This window comes from Hipposideros armiger, unplaced genomic scaffold, assembly GCF_001890085.2.
Source record: "Hipposideros armiger isolate ML-2016 unplaced genomic scaffold, ASM189008v1 scaffold_246, whole genome shotgun sequence".
Classification (NCBI taxonomy): domain Eukaryota; kingdom Metazoa; phylum Chordata; class Mammalia; order Chiroptera; family Hipposideridae; genus Hipposideros; species Hipposideros armiger.
Genome location: NW_017731596.1, coordinates 2,522,780 through 2,544,234, shown reverse-complemented (window position 1 = coordinate 2,544,234; position 21,455 = coordinate 2,522,780). Strand labels below are relative to the sequence as shown.

Below are 21,455 nucleotides of genomic sequence, written 5' to 3'. Positions count from 1 at the left end.
TCAGACTGGCGCCTTTCACTTAATAGTATGCATTTAAGTGTCCTCCATGTCTTTTAGTGGCTTGATAACTAGTGCTTTTTAGTGCTGAATAATACTGCATTGTCTGCATTTAAGTGTCCTCCATGTCTTTAGTGACTTGATAACTGGTGCTTTTTAGTGCTGAATAATACTGCATTGTCTGGATGTATTACCGATTATTTACCCATTCATATCTTGGCTGCTTCCAGGTTTTGGCAGCTATGAATAAAGCTGCTGTAAACATCTACATTCAGGTTTTTATGTGGATGTTTTCAGCTCCTTTGGATAAATAACAATGAGTGTGATTTCTGGGTCATATGATAAGACTATGTTTAGTTTTTTAAGAAACTGCTAAACTGTTCCAGAGTGGATGTACCATTTTGCATTCCCACCAACAGTGAATGAGAGCTCCTGTTCCAAATTCCCACCAGCGTTTGGTGGTGTCAGTGTCCTGAGAGTTTTGACTGTTCTAATAGGCGTGTAGTGGTATCTCCTTGTTGTTTTAATTTGCATTTCCCTGGTGACATGTGATGTGGAGCATCTTTTCACTTGCCATCTGTATATCTTCTTTGATGAGGTCTCTATTAAGGTCTTTGGCCCATTTTTAAATCAGGTGTTTGTTATCGTTGAATTTTAAGAGTTCTTTGTATAGTTTGGGTAACAGTCCTTTACCAGATGTTTCTTTTCCAAATATTTTCTCCTGGGTTATAGCTTTCTCTTCTCATTTTCTTGACATTGCCTTTCACAAAGCAGAAATTTTTAATTTTAATCAAGTTCAGCTTATCAGTTATTTCTTTCATGGTTCATGCCTATGGTGTTGTATCTACAAAGTCATCACCAAACCCAGAGTCATCTAGGTTTCCCTTGTTATCTTCTAGGGGTTTTATAGTTTAGGTCAGTGATCCGTTTTGAGTTAATTTTTGTGGAAGGTGTAAAGTCTATAGATTATTGCTTTGCGTGTAGATGTCCGTTTGTTCTGGTATCATTTGTTGAAAAGATTATCTTTGCTTCATTGTCAAATTGTCTTTGCTCCTACATCAAAGATAAGTTGACTGGATTTATGTGGTTCACTCTTTTTTTTTTTTAATTAGGATGTTTTATGATGATTACAAAAATATTTGTGTAGTTGAAAAACACAACTCCAAGAAGTATTCAAAAAATGTGGTCACTATGTATCTAGGTCATTTTTCATTTTATTTTACCAGAAAGGAATGCTCACTGAAAGATGGTTTAAATCTCAAAAGCAAAAGTAGACTGTGCAAGGTGCATTCTTTACTTTTATAGGAATCCTTTTATTTTAGAATTATTATGAGCCTGAGTCGGTTGAGTCATGCCTCTAGGATATAAGCCTGCAGAGGAAGGTACTCTGTAGATTTTTGTGTGAGGGTGGGCCATTTTTTCTCCCTGATAGAGAGATGGCACAATGTCAGGTGTCCTAAACATGCTTTCAGGTTTCAGAGAGGGCGAGTCATTGTATTGTAAAGAGTGAGAGTTTTTATCTCTCACTCAGATATATCTTGACATTTCTGAGTGCATTACCTTTTGATGTTGTTATACAGGATACAGAACAATAGCCTTACAAATGTCCTCGAGAACCTTTTAATTTTAGGGGTATCTTTGGACTCTCTTGTTTGCAGGTAACAAAAGCTAACTCAGATTTGGCTTAAGTAGAAAAGGGAATTTATTGGTTCATGTAATTGAAAATTATAGGGATTAGCTTCAGGCTAAATGTGTACACACTTTTCTTCATGTTTCTCAGTTGTGCTTCCCTGTTTGTTAGCTTGACTTTACAGTCTTTTCTGTGTTTCATTTTACCTGCGTTCTATTACTGTGTCCTCAAGTTCACTGATCTTTTCTTCTGTAATGTCTAATCTGTCTTGATTTTCTTCCAATATATTTTTATCTTAAATACTATAGCTTTCATCTTTAGAATTTCAATTTGAGTATTTCTTAGATATTTCATGTCTTTACTTAATATGTTCAATCTTTTAAATTCTTGAACATGTGGAATATATTAATAATAACTGTTTTAATGTCCTTGTCAACTAATTCTATTGTCTGTGTCATTTCTGGGTTGTTTTCAGTTGATTGATTTTTCTCTTCATGATAGATCACATATTCCTTTTTTGCACACCTAGTAATTTTTGATTGGATGCCAGACATTGTGAATTTTACCTGATATTTTGGTATTTCTATAATTTTTTTAAAAATCATCTGTGAATATTTTTGAGCTTTGTTTTGGGATGCAGTGAAGTTACTTGGAAACGGTTTAATTCTTTGGAGTCTTATTTTCAGCTTCGTTAGATGGGACCATAGTATTTGGTGTAGGGCTAACTTTTTCTCCACAACCAAGGCAAAACTCTTCTGAGTAGTGTACTGTACCTAGTACTCCATGAATTATGATGTTTTCCACTCTGGTCGGTGGGAACAGGAATTATTCCTGGTCCTGTGTGAGTGCTGTTGTTTCCTTTTAGCTTTTCAGGTGGTCTTTTTCTGGCTTGGGTAGTTGCCACACATGCAGGTCCTGGCTAGTACTTAGGTGAAGGCTTAAGGGGAACCCTCTGAAGATCTCTAGGGTTCTCTGTGCAGCGCCCTCTCTGTCCTCTGTCCCGTGAACTCAAGCTGCCTTGGCTTTCCTGGACTCCCTGCTCTGTCTTCTTAACTAAGACTCAGGCCTCTGCCTGGGTTCCTCTCCCTGTGCCATGGCTTAGAAATTCTCCGTTTGCTAAGCTGGAGCAGGCATAGGACTTACTTTGTGTGTTTCTCATCTGCCAGGGATCACCTGTTGCCTGATAACCTAGTGTCTTGCAAACCTTTATTTCATGTATTTTGTCCTTGTTTGTTTGTTTGTTTGTTTGTTTGTTTGTTTTAGGCAAGAGGGTAAATCTAATCCCTATTACTGCATCTTGACCAGAAGTGGTAATTAGAGTGTAGGCTCTCTTGGCTTCATTTTGAAAAAGATTTACCATGTAGTGGGAGCCCCAAAACAATATCCTTAATAAATGTTAATTCTAGTGGAGAGAACCTTTTATAGTGTCTATTATATATAGTATACTTGAGGAATGCCTCAGACTTACTCTGATTGAGCCATATGCCCACCTGTGGGTCAATCACTATGACCTGAGAAATGGTGCATTTCGACTGGCCAGTCTCCTGGGCCACAGCTATGCTTCTGCCCTAACGTCCATCATTGGGATGGGGTGCTAGTGTTGAGGGTCCTGCCATTACGATGTGGAGAAGGGACTTGGTGGCACCCAAAAGGGGGGGGTGCTGGGCAGGTGAACAACAGGGGATTTTATGTGGGTGATAGTGAGATAGTGTAAAAGAAGAGCAAAACCTACTGCTGTGATGGGCTGAAGAAACCCTGAAATACTTTGAAGCTTCATTCAAACAACTTCAGCCAAGAGATCTGAATAAACTCCTTTCTCAACCAATAGAAATTATATTGGGTTTTATAGAGTTTAGGGGAAAGGACCCAGTAAAAGATGAGAAACCTGGAGGGAAAAGAGAAAGAAATAAAGTGTTTTTACAAATTTAAGCAGACGTGGCTTATAATCTATCATATAATTTCCTATGCTGTGATTCTTTTTATTTTGTATTTTTTTATGCAGTTATCTAAATGTTGAAGTTGACGTATGGCTGGGGGAGAGGATCTTGGACTTGAGCTCTTTGCCTTCTTACGCCTTTTGAGAAAAAGCAGATTTTAACCAAATACAGTCTGAATTGTGTCGTTGATCTGAGCCTAAAGAATCTGGCTAAAAACTGCTGCAGAGCTCAGCTTGGGTTAGGGCACCAGAGCCGGGCTGCAGAGCGCCGAACCTGCATAGACAGGGGTCCTCCTGGTTGTTTCTGGCTCGTCTTTCTTTAAGGGGACTTTAAATTTCCCGACTTCCGATTTCCTGTTTTCTCATAGAATCAGAATGTTCTTTGTAAAGTGTGTAGTGAGGAGAAGGGAGCCCTGGACCCAAGTCATAAAGTCACAAAGGGTTCTTTGGTTTGCCTCTGAGGAAAGGTGACAGGCCAGCTTCTCGCCTTTCATTTGGAGGTCACGTCTCAAGTGGAGGTACTGTGCCTCAGTGGAAGTTGGGTTGGTGAGTGAGCCCAGGTTTGGTAATGTTAGCTTTCTAGATGAAAGTGTTTGTGCTTGACATAGGAGATTTCCGGAATGCATCAGTGGGGCCAGCGAGGACTTTGGTTCTGTAGCAAAAACAAAACAGAACAACAAAAATACCCCATCACTGGAATGAAGAGTAAATCAGTGGTTTTTGGACCTTTTCATAAAGCCAAGAACTACACTTAGAGATAAAATAATTAAAAGCTGATGAAGGGAGAGATGGATGGAAGGTCCAGCCTAGACTTACCCCTTATCTGTGTCCATGCTTGTCAGAGGGGTTGGAAAACTGCTATACAAGCTGCCGGTTCCTTCCAGCTCTAAAATTCTTTTGATTTCCAAAGTGTCGGGAATGCAATGGCTTAGAGACTATTGTTGCTGTCTTAAAGTATTGTGGAAAAAATAAATTATTTATAATGACTGATTTTTATACTTTATTTGGCATAAAAATTTTATTTCATTCTTTACGAGTAAAATTTAATAAAGTTTGAATTTTTTCTTGGGGGTACAAAAATCTCTTAAGCAAAAAATACTGATCTCTAGTCAGGTGTTAAAAATTATTATGAATACTATTCATAACTTTGCACTTAGCTCATTTAGGTAATTTTATTTTATGAGGGATTAATATTTTTAATTTTCATTCATAGGGTTTAATCTAACATTTTAAGTAACTAATCAAATTTCAAGCAAAATATCTTTCCTTATCTATTTTCTTTAACTTAAGCATATTTTTGAGAAAAATTAAATTTATCTTTTTGGAACAGGGTCATTATCGTTATTGTGCTGCTCTTTCTATGCTGGGGGAATATGACTGGGCCCTGCAAGCAAACATTAAAGCTCAAAAACTCTGTAGAAATGACCCTGAGGGAATCAAGGATCTAATTCAGCAGCATGTAAAGTTACAAAAACAAATAGAAGACCTGCAAGGTATTTCACCTAAGATTCTTTTTGATTATAGTCAAATTCCCTTTACAACTTTTGAAGATGGATTTCTTGGATTAATGAAGGACCATAAATCAATTCTCAGATGATTTGTACTTACTTTGTTATCTTGATCAAATCACTTTTTTCCATTTCTATCTGTATAGAATTACTTTAGTGTTACAGTCCATTAGGTAATCATAAACGATCTGTATTTTTATTTGAAACATTCAGCAACAAATTATTTATTCTTTTGTAGAAAAATATGCCTTCTTGAAATTTTGAATAAAGTAAATCCTTTTTGAAACAAAATTGTTTTAAAAATTTCCCCTTAGAGTTGTTTAATGTTTTTGCACCAAGTTTATAGCTAATTAATATGTATATAATATACACATATATTATATATATCAGAAATTAGCTATACAGGCTAGGAATTCTAGATTTTCATTCTGCCTTGTTTTCTTTAAGTCATTTTGCTTTGTCCAATGCCTGAAATTCCCCTACTCTATGCTTTCAGTGTGTAGGTGTTTCCTGTTTAGTTTTTTTGGGGGGTATTTAGTGTCATAGGAAGCTGAGCTGAGCGGTTCTATTTCACTAGCAAATGTTGTCATCCAACATAATATGATTGTAAGATTGTGAGCTCCTTGAAGACAGGTACCATCCCTGAGTCACATTTATATATGCTGCATTTAGTCAGTGACCACATCTAATGGGATGTCACATAAGGTCTGTGTAACGTTGTGTTGACGTGGTCATAAAACTAAAAATACCTAGAAATACAAAATTGCTTTAGGTTTATTTTTCAGTTCTCTGAATTTGATGTTCTCACTGTCAGCTTAAAGGAAATTTGAAAATCTTTTAAACTATGTGCTGCCAATGCACTGATTACTGTGTGTGTGTGATTAATTTTTATAGGCCGAACCCCAACTAGGCATCCAATCAGAGCCTTTTACAAAAGCAGGTGAGTTCCCATCAGTCCAATCAGTAGCTGCTCCTTAGCATGGCTTTGCCCTGTGACTTTAAGAATCTCTGTGTTTGATGCCTTAGTAGCTAATAGGAACCACAATAAAGTTGGAGAAGGGAGGAGATAGGTGGTTTTTAAAGTGTCCCTGGGTGAGATCAGGTGACCTGTGGATTGCAGGATTTGTTTAGCTGATTATTTTCCTGAGCCATTTGCATATGTAGATATTGGAGAAGATATTGGAGATCCTTAGCCTAAGACTGTGGGAAAAGAGGGGGGAAATGTTAATGGCGATGTTACTGTGTGTGAATGGGACCAGTTTGGGCCATCAGGGTCCTGGCAGCAGAGAGCAGGAGCACGGCCTGTGCCTTTTCCCCCTCACCTCTGTCCTGGAAACATCTGCCGCTGACCTGATGTCTTTTCAAAGGCTTAGACGCTTCCTGTTAGAAACAGGCAACAGATAGACTTGAGCATACGTACAGTAAAGCAGCCAGGGGTCTGCATGTGTTACTTGGCAATGAAAGTAGAGAGTAAGCTTTTCCCCCACATGCTGTAGCTACCTAAGATATTGAAGCTGTTAAATTTAAACAGAGACTTACATGTTTTAATATTAGAAACCAGAATACATTTCTTGAACTGTTCTTAATCTAGTGTGAGTTTTAAACACCAAATTTAAAATAATATTTTTGTGTAAAGCTCAGTCAGTCTCAGAGGTAGAGATCCTTTTAAAAGCAATCTTGCTTTCAAGGAAAAAGGCTATTATTGCTAACACCTGTTTCTTTGAAGGTTACATTTTTAAAAAACATACTAATCACTAGAAATAAAATGATTATTCCTTTTATCTCCTCTCAGGGCCTCCAAACCTAGTCTATCAGCACCTGCATTTAGAACTTCACTTAACTTTGTGGAGACCGAAAAAGATTGCAGAAAAACTAATCACGAAATGGCAAACGGTGGTAATCATAATCTAAAGGTAAGCTCAGTTAAAAACTGAAATTATTAAAATTATTTCAAGTATCGTCTCATATTTTGGTGATAACAGAAACTAGTATCTTGGCGATATGAACCTTTTTGTCCCTGTCACTATCAAGAGAATGATTCTGTCTTTTTAATAATTCGGTGATGTCTTACAACTATGTAAAGATAGCATTTCATCACAGAATTTCTTTTGAAATCCCTTATGTGTGTTTTCAAAATATTTTTTTCTAAATTTCATTTTACCCTGAGATAGTTCTCTTTGTATGCCTTCCCTTTACATGTCCCTCAGTCAGTCACCTGAGAATGAGTGACAGTGGGGTCTGGCAGCCTAGTCACCCCACCCCTTACAATGCTTTGGATTTTTTTTCCCTCCCTTTTCTTTTTTTGCAATCTACTTGACTGCCAGGCACTGTCCCAGCCGACCCACCCAATTTGTGCTGTGCTGGGCCTGGGAGACACCCATCCACATCCCTGTCCCAGGTGTTTCCGCAATCTCTGTTGCTCTTAGCAGTGGTCCCCAGCCCTTGATTCATTGCTGTGCTCAGCTGTACCTCGGTCTGATGGTTTCATAGCGCACCTCCAGGCTTCTGTCCTTGCACTGTGATCAGACTCCCAGATAATCTGTATTGGAGATTGTCCCTGAACTTTAGTGGACTCAGAACTCAGCAAGTACCACCAAGTCCCCCAGTGTTTGAGGGAAACAAGGAAAATGGTGTTTAGATGGGTAGTAGGCTAGGGAGGGAACTTTTCCAGCCTACTGTCTAGTTCTTTGTTGTTAATAGTGAGAATCTCAGAGGCTGAATTCAGTTAGGGAGAGGAGGAGCGTAAGGAAAGATGTGATGGTATCAATTTATACAGACACTGAGCAACTGCCCTGTTGGGCATCATGCTAGGTGTCAGAAATGGAACTGGCATTTGAGAATCTGTCGTATCATAATCTCTTATCATTTTGTTTGTTTATTCATTTAGGCTTAACCGCCTAGGTATTTTAGGTGCTTGGATAACTTGTATCCTATTCTATTTTATTATTTAGCTATTGAATTCTTCATGGCTATATATATATATATTTTTATTTATTTATTTATTTTTTTTTTTTTGAGACCGTCACTAATTGTATTTTCCTGGGTAGGTGGTAGATGAAGCTTTGAAGGTAGACGATTGTGACTGTCATCCTGAATTTCTACCACCATCAGGTGAGTGTTTTCCTTATGTAAATTGTTGCTGAGTTAATAACGTAGTGTTGCTTAAACTTCTATGCGTGAAAATTGGCACAAACCTCATTTATATTACCTGTTGTTCTCCTTTTACTTTATAATGCGTCAGTGTTAAGATAGCATTGAATATTTATTGGAGATCCATGCTCAGTCTTTTCATAGTGTTGATAAATTTAGTGTTGGAATTCCAGATAAACGTAATGCAAAGGGAATATGAAGCTCTTCTTGGTCTGCTACCTAATTTCCATTAGGCCAGTGCTTTTTCAAATTTTATTTCATTATCTCCCCCCCAGACAAGGAGACTTTTTAGACTTTTTTTCCTAATTACCCTCATCCCATGTGTTTATGTGCTGTATGTATATCTTTGCTTTATATGTAAAAAAGAGGTTGATTTTTTTTCACCTCTCAATAACCAGTTCTCACCCTGTTGGGGGTGATGTCACCCACGTTGAAAATGGATGCTTTAGGCTGATACTAGTTTATTTTAAATTGTATGTGCTGAGTGCACATGTTTATTCACACATGTAGTAAACATGGAGACAGCAGGACCTCAGTGACTTGACATCATTGGGAAAAGAAGCGAATTTTTGCACTTCATTTATTTCTGTCTCTCTGTATACTGCCAGAGATGGAAACCACTCTAAAGTGCATCCCTGCCTTTTAAAACAGAGTTTCAGAAAATACAGATACTCTTGATATAAGGTTGTTACGCACGAGTTATTTATGTCAAGCTTTCATGCGTTTCTTCCAGGGTTATTACACGGAGATTCTTGGCCTTCTGGTTAGCGATCCTGTTGCCCACTTTTCCTTTCTCTCGTGTATTGGTTCTTTTATTTTCTTTTCAGTGTTTGTGTTTCTGGCAGCCTTTTCTGTGTTTTGCTTCCAGCAAGTCTCTCTTCTCTTAGGCTCCAGTGCCACATATCCAAGAACTTACTATTGGGCGTTTCCATTTGTTTAGCACATTAGCAGAATTACAAAGAGGGGAAACTCAGGTGATGGGCTTACTTGATGTAACTCTAATAGCATGTGAAAAATCTTTGGGGATAAAACTTGTTTGTTTTTTTATGGAAAATAGCTTTTTAATTTATTGGTATTTCTTAGGCCATTATTATCAGACAGTACATTTAAATAAATAATTTAAATACTGTCTACACTTCAGCATCTTTATTCAGTTGAAAAACATTGTTGCGGGTTAGGGTTCAGTAGTTTGCCTTAGGTCACACAGAAGAAATCAAACTAGAACTATTCTACCTTTCTGTTGTCGAAGCCACTTGTTTTGTGAGGTCACCAAAACCAGCCCAGGCTCTTATCCCCTCTTCATACATCGGCTCTAACTTGCCTCTGCCACCATCTCTCCCCAAAGCTTCCATCAGATACACCGTCCGTATTGCTGTGCTCCCTTCTACCAACTTGGCACATGTCACTGCCTGCCCAGAAGTATGCAGTGGCTCACCACACTTGCCAGTGGGGTAGAGGCTGAGCTCATGAGCTGGAGAAGCAGAAGCTACGGGCCTGGGACCCCTCCCCCCGACCTGCCTCTGCAACCCCTTCCCAACCTTGTGTCCTTACCGAACTTGCCAGGTCACACAAGCTTCAAATGAACTTCACTCCTGGGTTTGACCCATTCTCTCCAAATCCTACTTGTTCTGAAAATTAAACACGAATACTATGTCCGCACTAACACTTCTCCCAGCCACTCTAGCTTAAGTGATTTCTTCTTTCTCTGAGTTATAAGAGCAGTTACTATGGAATTAATTTGCTAATAACACAGTATCTTCTTTTCTTCTCTTTTAAAATAATGTTTTGTTTTTCAATTACAGTTGACATCATGTTATATTAGTTTCAGGTGTACAACATAGTGATTAGACATTTATATAACGTACGAAGTGATCACCCTGATAAGTGTAGTACCCATCTGACACCGTATATCATTATTACATTATTGACTACATTCTCTGTGCTGTACTTTACATCCCTGTGACTGTTTTTATAACTGGCAATTTGTACATCTTAATCCCCTCCCCTTTTTCACCTATTCTCCCCCATACCAGGCAACCATCAAAACGTTCTCTGTCTCTATATGAGTTTGTTTCGTTTGTTGGTTTATTTTGTTTTTTTAGATTTCACATATAAGTGAAATCATACTTAATATGATTTGTCTTTCTCTGTCGGACTTATTTCACTTAGCATAATACCCTCTGGGTCCATCCATGTTGTCACAAATGGCAAGATTTCATCCTTTTTTATGGCTGAGTAATATTTCATTATCGACCGTACCACATCTTCTTTATTCATTCATCTGTTCAATGGACACTTAGGTTGCTATTCTTGGCTGTTGTAAATAATGCTGCAATGGACATAGAGATGCATATGTCTTTTTTAATTAGTGTTTTGGATTTATTTGGATAAATACTAAGAAGTGGAATTGCCAGGTCCTTCTTTGTCTCTTATTATAGTCTATTTCGTCTGATGTAAGTATTACTACCCCAGCTTTTATTTTTCTTGTTTCCATTTGCATGAAATATTTTTTCCCATTCCTTTACTTGCAGCCTGTGTGTGTCTTTTGATCTGAAGTATATGTCTTGTAGGCAGCATATATAAGGGTTTTGTTTTCTTACCCATTCAGCCCTCCTATGTGTTTTGATTGGAGCATTTAATTCATTTACATTTAAAGTAATTATTGATAGGTATGTAGTAATTGCCATTTCAGTATTTATAGTTTTTATCTTTTTTCTTTCCTTCTTCTCAAAGAAGACCCTTTAACCTTTCGTGTGACACTGGTTTGGTGGTGATGAACTCCTTTAGCTTTTTCTCCTCTGGGATCTTCTTTCCTTCTTAATGGTGATTGTCATTTACTGCGGTGACCCTCCTTTCTGCCCGTCTGATTATAAACTGCCTGAGAATAGGAACTGTGGCCCCTATCTCTCTCTATATGCTACAGGCCTAAATAATAATAGTCATTATAATTTATATTTATAATAATTTTGTAGCATACATAGAAAAACATATTCAGTAGCTTTTTGGCTTACCTGTTTGTAGTTACATTCACATGCAATATTGCTTCCTTTGCGTTCTTATACAATTTATATATTTCTTATTATTAAATTTTCAAGCCTGTAGACATTTTTTGTACAGATTTCAGGAACAAATACTTTTGTATTCACAGGTCAGCCTCCAAAACATAAAGGAAAACAAAAATCCCGAAACAATGAATTGGAGAAGTTCAGGTAGGTTTTTTATCTAAGGTTTTTTGGTTTCCCCCCCCCCCCTCATGTCCTCTTCCCTAGAAAAAAGAAAAAGGGGGAAAAAATCTCAAGTAGTAGCTACCTTTACATATGTGTATTATGGTGGATCTAAAATCCTTTTGAAATATCAAAGGCATGTCTTTAGGAGAGGATCATTTTTGGATAGAGGATTATGAATTCTGGATGTCAACACTGATTTCTGAAAGTCATATAATATGATATATATTAGTATTAGTTTTTTAATTCCAAAATACATGCTCGTAAGAGGAAAAATACTGAGAGAAGCATGAAGTGAAAATTACTCTCCTTCTGCACTCACCTTATTTCACCTCTGCCACAGCCCTTCTCTCGTGGCTTCCTTTACGAACTCACTGTTATCAATTTCCTGGCCGACTGGCAGCTTGCTCTGTGTACACAGGCGTGCGTATGTGTGTAATCAGAGGCCCTGTGGAGTAATTGTCATTAGAGGGAAGTTTTTACTAAGGAACTGACCACTTACAAAATTAGTTCCACCAAGCATTGCCGCCAAAATTAACAGTAGGAACTCTTGCCTCCTGCCTATAGAGTTAACCTACAAAGATAGAGATTGACTGTAAAGTGAACTTGGAAATCTTACAACAGATGCACAAGTTTTGAAGCTAATGAAAGTGATGCTGGAGAGACTTCAGAGCCTTTTCTGCCAGTTATGCCAATTGTCAGTTACCTCTTCTTCATTTCCTAAGGCTAATGTTTTGGTTGGAGCTTCAAGGAGAGTGATTTGAATATCAGAGCACTAAGAGAAATAAGCAAAGCCCCATTGGAAAAAAAATGACTATTTTTAAAAATTAAATACAAAGCAACGGCACAGAATATTATGTTGTTCTGTTATTTGGTAGGAAAATCCTGAGACTTCCTCCTTGCACCTCCCCCTCAAAAGTAGCCAAAACCAAATATGCGATTTTTCTTTGAATGCATAGTTATTATTTTAACCTGTTTTGTTCAAGATAAATTTATTTTCCTGACATTTCATTTCTGTTTTCAAATGGAAATCTTATTTGATTATGTCTACCTTATGAAGTTATGTAACAATTAAATGGGACAACCACTGAAAATACTTAGCACTCTGGCATATGGTATATGCTCAATACCCTTGAACTATCATTATTGGTATCACTGTCATTTTCATTGTTGTTAGAACCATCCTGGCCTACAACTTGCTTTTAGCTCTTTAGAAATACCTTGTGTGTCTTCCTGTGTCAGACCATGGAGAGCTAAATGTATATTTGAAGAAATTTCTAGAGTGGAATTGCTCTGTCAGAGGGAATATGTAATTTTAACTTTGATAGATACTGCCAAATTGCCCTTCCAGAAAATGAGCATTGTTTACACTCTTACTAAGCTTTGAGAGGATGCAGGATAATAAGATAGATAGATAGATCTGTTGATAGGTCTTTGACCCCAGTTCCTGGCACAGAGTTTCTAAAACTCTTGGAATTTCCTGAGTGATGAGTGATAAGAGTGTCTTGTGACTCATGAGCCCCTTTCCGCCTTATCTCAGTTTATCCTAATGAAGTGACTCTACCGTCAAGATTGGGGCTGGTCACCAGAAAAAGCAAGTATGTGAGTGCAGGGTTGGATCTCTCAGCCCCATCCCCTGATCTCTGAAGAGTCGGGAAGGGGGCTACAAAGTGAGTTCATTTTCCACTGTTCAGTGATTTAATTCTTCATGCCTCTGTAATGAAACCTCGATAGAACCCTCTAGACATAGGGGCTCCAGGTGGGTGAGCACATTGAGAGGCTGGGAAGGTGGCCCACTCTGGGCGGGCATGAAAGCTGTGTGTCACCCCACTCCCCCATACATGCCCACGGAACTCTTCCACTGGGATTTTCCTGAGTTCTATCCTTTATAATACACCAATAATAATAGGTAAAATGCTTTCATGAGTTCTGTGAGTCATTCTAGGGAGTTGTTGAACCTCAGGGGGGTCATGGGAACCCCTGAATTTGTAGTCAGCCTGGATACCTTGCTGTGGCTGCTCTGATGTGAGGGAGTCATGTGGGACTGATTCTTTCACCTGTGGGGCCTGCCCTGACTCTAGAGTTGGTGTCAAAATGGCATTGAATTATTAGATACTCGGTTGGTGTTGGAGAATTGGTGTGCAAAAATGACAGATATTTGGTGTCAGAAACCCTACACATTTGGCATCAGAAAACACCACCTAGAGTACCTGACCTTGCTTACCTTCACCAGCATTGGGAGTCAGACTTTCTGAAACGGTTATATCCTCTTACTAGATTTTCCTAGGAGATGGGGCACCTTCGCAGTGCTCATTGGGCACATTTCTTATTTCAGGACTATGTTTTTGATTGACTAAATTTGTAAGAACTTCTGATCCGTGCAAATGCCCCCTAATTAATTAATTTATTTTTTTAAAGATTTTATTGGGGATTTTGGGGAGGGAACAGTGTTGGGGAATCAGGGAAGGGGAACAGACAAGTTGCTGTCCTTTCGTTCTTCAGTCTAGTTGTGGAGGACATCGCTTCACTGGCCCATGTTGGTATTATTGTGCTCTTCCCGGCTGAGGCAGATCAGTCGCTGGCCATTGGATGGCCACTCATGGTGGCTCACAGTAGCTTACAGTATCCCACTGCAGCCTACGCCATCACCAGCCACTCAACGGCAGCCCAGCTCCAGGTTGAGCTATTGTTCACCATCTTAGCTGTAGAGGGTGCAACGTCATTGGCCCTCATGTGGGATCCGAACCAGCGGCCCTGCTGCTGAGAGGTCGCACTCCCAAGCCAACTCTTAACCAACAAGCCTCTCAGCTGGGCACCCTCCCCCCCAATTTTTTATTTTTTTGTAAACACTGTTTTTCCATGTCATCTTTATAATCAATTTATCTGGTCCCCCTCCACCTCTAATTTTGTAGCGATTTTTATTGAGATTTAATTGGATTTAGAGATTAATTTGGGGAGAATCGGCATCATGGAAATATTTCTTTTCAGGAACTTGTGACTCTCCATTTACTCTGTGTGTAAAATGACCTTCAGCAAATATGTAGTTTTTCTTTATATGAGCAGGACAGTATAATTCAAAGCAGCACTTTTCTCTTTTAGTTCTAGTTCACAAGGGAGTTTACCAGCAGATTTGAAAAACATCTTGGAGAAGCAGTTTTCTAAATCTTCCAGAGCTGCACACCAGGTAAAGGGAAAGGCAAACCCTGAACACAATATTTTTCACGTGAATTGAGTCCAATCATGTACAGCTCTAGGATTTCTTTTTTTATTGTTTTAGTTATGGACGTATAATTTATGATTGCTAAGAAACCAAACTATCAGGAATGTAGATACTCACTTTTTCATTAAGTGAACCAGAGATTTGCCTAATGATCGACAGTGCAGAGTTGCTTGCTTCCCGAAGAGTTAACTGGAGGCTTTGTTCTGCAGGACTTTGCAAATATAATGAAAATGCTGCGGAGCCTAATCCAGGATGGTTACATGTCGCTGTTGGAGCAGCGTTGCCGCAGTGCTGCCCAGGCCTTCACGGAGCTGCTCAACGGGTTGGATCCTCAAAAAATCCAGGTGAGATGGCCGCCTCCTCACTGTTTGCTGTGCAGCTGTGCTCCACAGGGTGCAGACGAGAGCCGAGCTCACACGCCATTGTACTAGCGTCCCTTAGACCTGCCAAGGTGGGCTCAGTCTTCCAGGTGGTGAGAAGAGGGCGCTCCCATTTGGCCTCAGGGTTGCACTCAGCACATGGCCCAGGTTGAGACTTTCCTTGCTTTCTGGTTGGTGTTCATTAAATTCCTGGCTTTTTCTCTCCTGAAAGTACTAAATCAAGGACTTGGACTCACTTTAGTCACATCTTTTTATCTGGAAAGGAAGTATTAGCTAGGTGAAGAAATAGTTTGGGCAAGGTTATAAGAGAGCCAGTGTCTTTTGTTTTGTTTTGTTTTTTAATTGGGGAACAGTGTGCTTCTCCAGGACCCATCAGCTCCAAGTCAAGTAGTTGTTTTCAGTCTAGTTGTGGAGGGTGCAGCTCAGTGGCCCATGTGGGGATTGAACTAACAACCTTGGTGTTATGAGCACTGAACTCTAACCAACTGAGCTTCCCCTGAGAGCCGATGTCTTAAATCTGTCTCTGGCACCCATTTATATGCAAAAGAAAATGACTGCAGTTAATTCTAGTCTGTTAAGAACCTTGCCTTCCAGGAACTCTGAGACATTGAATCTGTGATGTAAATACTTGCTAGCAATGCATGTTCGTAAAACACATTTTCTAATTCTGTGTGGCCTACACCCAGTCAGAGCAATCAGTGAGACTTTGTTCTCTTTTCTGCTGCAGCTGACAGGTTGGTGTGGTGCTAGTTGGGCAGAATCATGTTCAGGTTTTTAACTGGAACATTTCTGTTGACAGCAATTGAACCTCGCCATGATTAACTATGTCTTAGTCGTCTATGGCCTGGCCATCTCACTCCTCGGAATAGGACAACCTGAGGTAAGACTGGTAGCAGAAGTAATTAACAATTAAATTATGGTGTTGATTTTAGAAGATATTGGGTTGTCGGAAAAGTCATGACGTATTTTTTCTATGTTTTTCGTTGCAAAAATGCGTCATGACTTTTCCGACAACCCAGTAGATAAAATAGTTTTCCCATTTTGATTTATTTCCTTCTGCATACTTTCTTGATGATATTTTCTGAAATACCTTAATTTAATTTAGTTTACATTGTCTTTTTGAAAAGAAAGTTTAGTTTGTGTTCCCGTTAGAAAAAATATATGTCCGGCAACGAGTGGGAACCTATTTTTTATTTGTATAAAAAGTAAAGGTCCTAATGTATCATGATAGATTTCAGAAACATGATGAGAATGTAATAAACATTGTGACACCACTTCTGTACCATTTGGGAAACAAATTGTCCAATAGTATGTATTGTTTATGGCTATCTGTGCTTGTAAAAGTGAAAAAACATGGACTAGCCCTATATCAAATTTAAGATAATGGTTGCAGTTAGTGATGGAAGAAAGGAATGTGCGTGTGGAGGTTAAGAAAGGGAGTTCAACTTTGTTATATTAAAAAAAAAAAACTAAAGCAAAAATGATACGTAAATATCTCTTAGCTCTGGGTGCTGAGTACTTGGGTATGTTGTTATTTTCTAGAGTGCTGGTTTCTAATAACCACATAGTTATACTTTGCTTTCCATGGTTCTGAGTTTTCATTAAAGGTTGGAATAGCTCTAGAATTACCTCAGGTGTGATACGTTCTTTCTGCCAACTTGGGCTCCAAGCTTTCTTGGCTAGATGAAGGCTTAACCCTAATTGCTACCCAGTAAGGATCAAGTCATCTTTTATGTTCACTCCTAGTGGTCCACAGTGCCTGCGGTTCATCTTCCTTATGACTTGCTTCTTTCCTGTTCCTGATGCGACAGATGAATGCCTTCCATTAAGGCCTGTCTGTTTTCTAATAGATTGATAGACAGGACTTCATGCTCTCAATTCTTTGATTCTTGGCAGAGTAATAATAAATATCTCATGTTTTGCTTTATTGGAATTGAAGAGAGAGTTTATTTCATTTGTGATTTACTCTGAAGTAGTGAGACTGATGAAAAAAACAAACACACATGTATGATAGAACTTGGACCTTTAAGAGAACTTGATCATTCAGAGCAGCCCCAGAAAGAAGTGATGTATTTACTCTAGTACAGCCCTTGCTTGGGACATTTTTGGATTGCTTCCTTTGGAACTGGCCTCAAAGCTTCTTATAAACTCCATTTTGTAGTGACTTCTCCTTTTTCACCCACAATGGGGTTACCAGTGTTGTATAGAGCCAAATGTATTTAGTATTTTTTCCAAAACAAAATTCGTTGAAAGCACAGTTTCCACAGTTGAGAAGATTCAGAAGAATGTCCTCTGAGCTCTATAAAGCTGTTACTACGGAGGTACTTTAAAGATAGAGCATTTGTCAGATGCCACAAAGCATGGTAACACCACTAGCATGCCTGTGCCCCCAAGGGAGCAGTGCTCACCTGGGTACTGTTATGGTGTGTTTGCATGCAAATCAGTCTTGTCACCGTGAAATCACACGGCGCACCATTAGCCTACACCCCGGGACCCTGTGTGTGTTAGTAAATGCTCATTCGGTTGGTTGATGTGCTCTGTGCCAACTTTTCATTCTGGAGCTGGATCACTGGTTGTGAGTATCCATATGGTAAACATTTATGCAATTGCTAAGAAAATGGAACTGCAGAAGGTGTAATCTTGTCATAGAAATTTTGGACAGATAGTTGTTTTTAATGCTACACAAAAAGACTCAACCTTCAGGTAAAATCTCTTCCAGCATTTTTTTGTGTGTAAGTGATCATTGTTCTTATTGAAGGAATTATCTGAAGCTGAAAACCAGTTTAAGAGGATGATTGAACACTACCCCAATGAGGGACTTGATTGCTTGGCCTACTGTGGAATTGGAAAAGTATACTTGAAAAAAAATAGGTTAGTAGAAACCGTACTACTTTACACTCTAGACTGGTAACTCATTCAAAGTCGAGTGTGAGGATGACCCATTTTCTGGAATTATTTTGATATCTTCTCTGTGGCGCACTGTTGTAATTGTGTTTGCTTTGAGACTGGCATTCAATGTCAATATCAAACTAAGGGCAATCAGTTCAGTTCCTAATGCTTCCCTATTTTGAATCTAATAAGAAATTCAGTAATAATTTGACACAAAGGATTTTATATTTTATCTTTTGGTATATGTTGTTTATAAGTGGTGACTGGAGTGATATGAATTAATGCTTTACAAGTCTGAGTGTATAATTTTTTGGTTAAACCCCTACTTCCCCCAAAAAACCTGTATGAAGATGGTTTTAATACGAGGTACATATATGTTCAAAGACATCATGAGTTAGGAATAAAAATCTCTTTTCTGAATTTATATTACAGTTGCACCCCTTACTCAAAGTTTATACGTAACTGTTCCCTAAGTGTTTCATGTCTTATCTCCCCAAATTGCTGTATGAACCTTAGGGGATAGGATTATGCCTTGAATTTAAAAAAAAAGAAAAAAATCTCCCTATTCCTGCCACTTGTACCCAATGTGATGGTAGGTATGGTAGATTACTTTATAAAGAAATAATTGTTGAGCGATGATATCATTTATAACTTAATCATCTCTAAGTTTTCATCTAACTTTTTAGGGGAAATTTGATCAGACCATTGGTACTCTTGGGACCCCAATTTTAAAGTGTGCCTAGAACCTCCTTTATAGATTTCTAAAGATCAGAGAAAGGTCTTTCACTTCCTGAAGTTACTGCCTGGCCAGGCTAACCTATATTAAGAATTAGGTAGACACAGGAGAAGTAAAGATTTAACAATCATCTGTATAGCAATAGCAAATGAAATTAACTTCAGAGTTTAGCATAAATTGTCTAGGGCATACCTGTTTAATGCAGCGGTCACATGCAGATATTCACAAGGTCTAGAAAAAGAACATAAATGTATAAAATCATTGGGATTGTGGTAAATGAAAAGTCTTTGCCGTGTTGAAAGGCATTTAAATTTTAATTTCAAAATAATATAGTACCACGTTCAATGTCTAATGTGCTGTTTTTTGCCATTGTAATGTGCAGTTTCTGCTTTAAAGTCCTGCTGTTTGTAACTATCTAGTGGATGGTGCTATAGCACCACAGGCAAAAATAAGTTCTTAAAATAGGAAGTCATTTCAAGATTGGAGAAAGCAGGAAAACTCTCTTTTCTGTAGCCTGAAGAAAAGAATAAGGGCTTGGTTAGCTTTATAATTCAGTATTTTAGTATTCTTTTGTTGAATGGACTGTGGGAATGTATTGACATTATTTTTTTAAATCATAAATTAGATTAAAACATTTCATATTTATAGTTAAAAAATTTATATACCTATTTGTTCTGTTAAAATAATTCACAGCTTTATGGTTGGAGAAAGACATCCAGAATACACGATCTCTAAAATTTTTTCTGCAGGGCAGTTTTTACTATAGGTCCTAATAGAATCAAGTTTAAAGAATCTAATTAGCTTGGTAAATGAAGCAAATAAAAATGGAACAAACAAATTGTTCAGTTTTCTGTTTTAATTGTTGGAAACTTTAAAAAATAAATTACAGCTTTAGAAGGACTAGTGTGCACCTACTGTAATAAAGCCAGTGTCCAGTCAGGTCTGTGTTTAATACATATTAACTTTTAATAAGCAAACAACAATAATGCCTTGGTTTTTAAAAATATATATAGGTTACATTGAATGTTTCTAGGCAGTGATTCATCAAATGTACTCTTACTAGTAAGCTTGAAATCTCTGACTTTTGTTGTGGGGAATAAAAATTCATGTCACATCTTTAATACCTTATTTCTTCATAATTATGGCTAGATTTCTAGAAGCTCTTAATCACTTCGAGAAAGCAAGAAACTTGATTTGTCGTCTTCCTGGAGTGTTGACTTGGCCCACAAGTAACGTGGTTATTGAAGAGACACAGCCAGGGAAAATCAAGGTAACCATTTATTTCTGCAGAGAGCTTCTTGGCTAACACTACGAGCCCATCTCTACTGGGTGGTTCAGGCATCAGAAGGCAGATGTAGGAGCTCTCTGTCCTCCGCCCCCCATCCCCCCCCCCCCCCCCCCCCACCCACACACACACACACACCGCCACACACACACACACACACACACACACACGTGCATTCCCCTTTAAGACTAGTGAGAATCATTAGCATTTCTTAAATGTTTTCTATGTGCTAGTCACACACCTTCCATATTTCATTACCTTTAATCCTACAGCAGCACTACAAGATGACTACTACGGCTATTCACATTTTACAGGTGAGGAAGAGGAAGTTTAGAGAGGTTAAGTGGTGAGCTCAAGGTTAGACTGCCAGGAAATGGAGCTAGGACTTGAATCTAGGCACTCTGACTTTGAGTGTGTGTTGGTAAGCAGTATGCTCTACTGGTTGTCCTTAGAGAAAGGTGTAGCATTGTTGTTTCATCACAGTTATGCAGTTATTGGAGCAGTACTGGAAGACTCAGAGGATAGACGTTTAGTCTTATAGCCAGAAGCATCGGCTGCTTCGCTGGTCTCAGAAATACTAAATCATGTATGAATTGACTGGGATGGGCTTTTGCATGTGGTGAACCTGACATGTACCCAGACCTTGCTTTTGACCAAAGCTTTTAAAAGCACAGGGGTCAGCTCTTGCAACTCAATAATAAAAAGACAACTGATCTAATTGAAAAGTAGCCAAAGGATCTTGAGGAGACATATCTGCCAAGAAGTTACGTAAATAGCCAATAAGCATGTGAAAGCTGTTTAGCATTAGCTATCAGAAATGCAAATTAAAGCCACAATGAGATATCACTTTACACCATTAGGAAGGTTATAATACAAAAGGCAGACAGTAGCAAGAGTTGACATGGATGTGGGGCAGGCAGAACCCTCACACGCTGGTGGTGGTGGTGGGATGGAAAATGGTGCGGCGGCTTTGGGACCCAGCCTGGCAGTTCCTCAGCAGGTTAAAGAATGAGACCTCATATGACCCAGCAATTCCACACCTAGATATAGATGGAGATAAATGAAAACAGGTTCTCCCAAAAACCCGTACACGGATGTTCATAGCAGAATTATTCATAATAGCCACAAAGTGGTAACAGCATTGTGTCCATCGGCTGACAAATGGTTACGGTAAATAAAATGTGGTCTTTTCATACAGCTGAATGTTACTAGTCATAAAAGGAGTGAAGTACTGATAGGCACTACAACGTGGATGACCCTTGAAAACATCACACTAAGTAAAAGAAGCCAGTCACAAAGGCACATGTGTGTGATCCCATTTCTATGAAATGTCCAGAAGAGGCAAATCTGTAGAGACAGAGAGTAGATCACTGGGCATGAGGGCCTAGGGGTGGGGGGGAAATGGGAAGGGACTGCTGATGGGTGGGGGGCGTTTTCCTGTTGAAATGAAAATGTTATAAATTTAGATAGTGGTGTTGTTTGCACAGCCTTGTGAATATA

At 38.6% G+C, this 21,455-nt stretch overlaps 1 protein-coding gene across 1 annotated transcript in view; it reads left to right on the top strand.

Annotated features, from left to right (window-relative positions):
* Positions 1-21,455, top strand: part of TTC3 (tetratricopeptide repeat domain 3) — a 111,225-nt gene that overhangs the window by 28,598 nt on the left and 61,172 nt on the right. The window contains exons 11-20 of the mRNA XM_019655763.1: positions 4,894-5,056; positions 5,966-6,011; positions 6,864-6,984; positions 8,119-8,182; positions 11,370-11,430; positions 14,545-14,629; positions 14,875-15,009; positions 15,845-15,925; positions 17,804-17,916; positions 19,820-19,940. Of these exons, the coding sequence (XP_019511308.1) occupies positions 4,894-5,056; positions 5,966-6,011; positions 6,864-6,984; positions 8,119-8,182; positions 11,370-11,430; positions 14,545-14,629; positions 14,875-15,009; positions 15,845-15,925; positions 17,804-17,916; positions 19,820-19,940 (990 nt within the window). The remainder of the gene's footprint in view (positions 1-4,893; positions 5,057-5,965; positions 6,012-6,863; positions 6,985-8,118; positions 8,183-11,369; positions 11,431-14,544; positions 14,630-14,874; positions 15,010-15,844; positions 15,926-17,803; positions 17,917-19,819; positions 19,941-21,455) is intronic.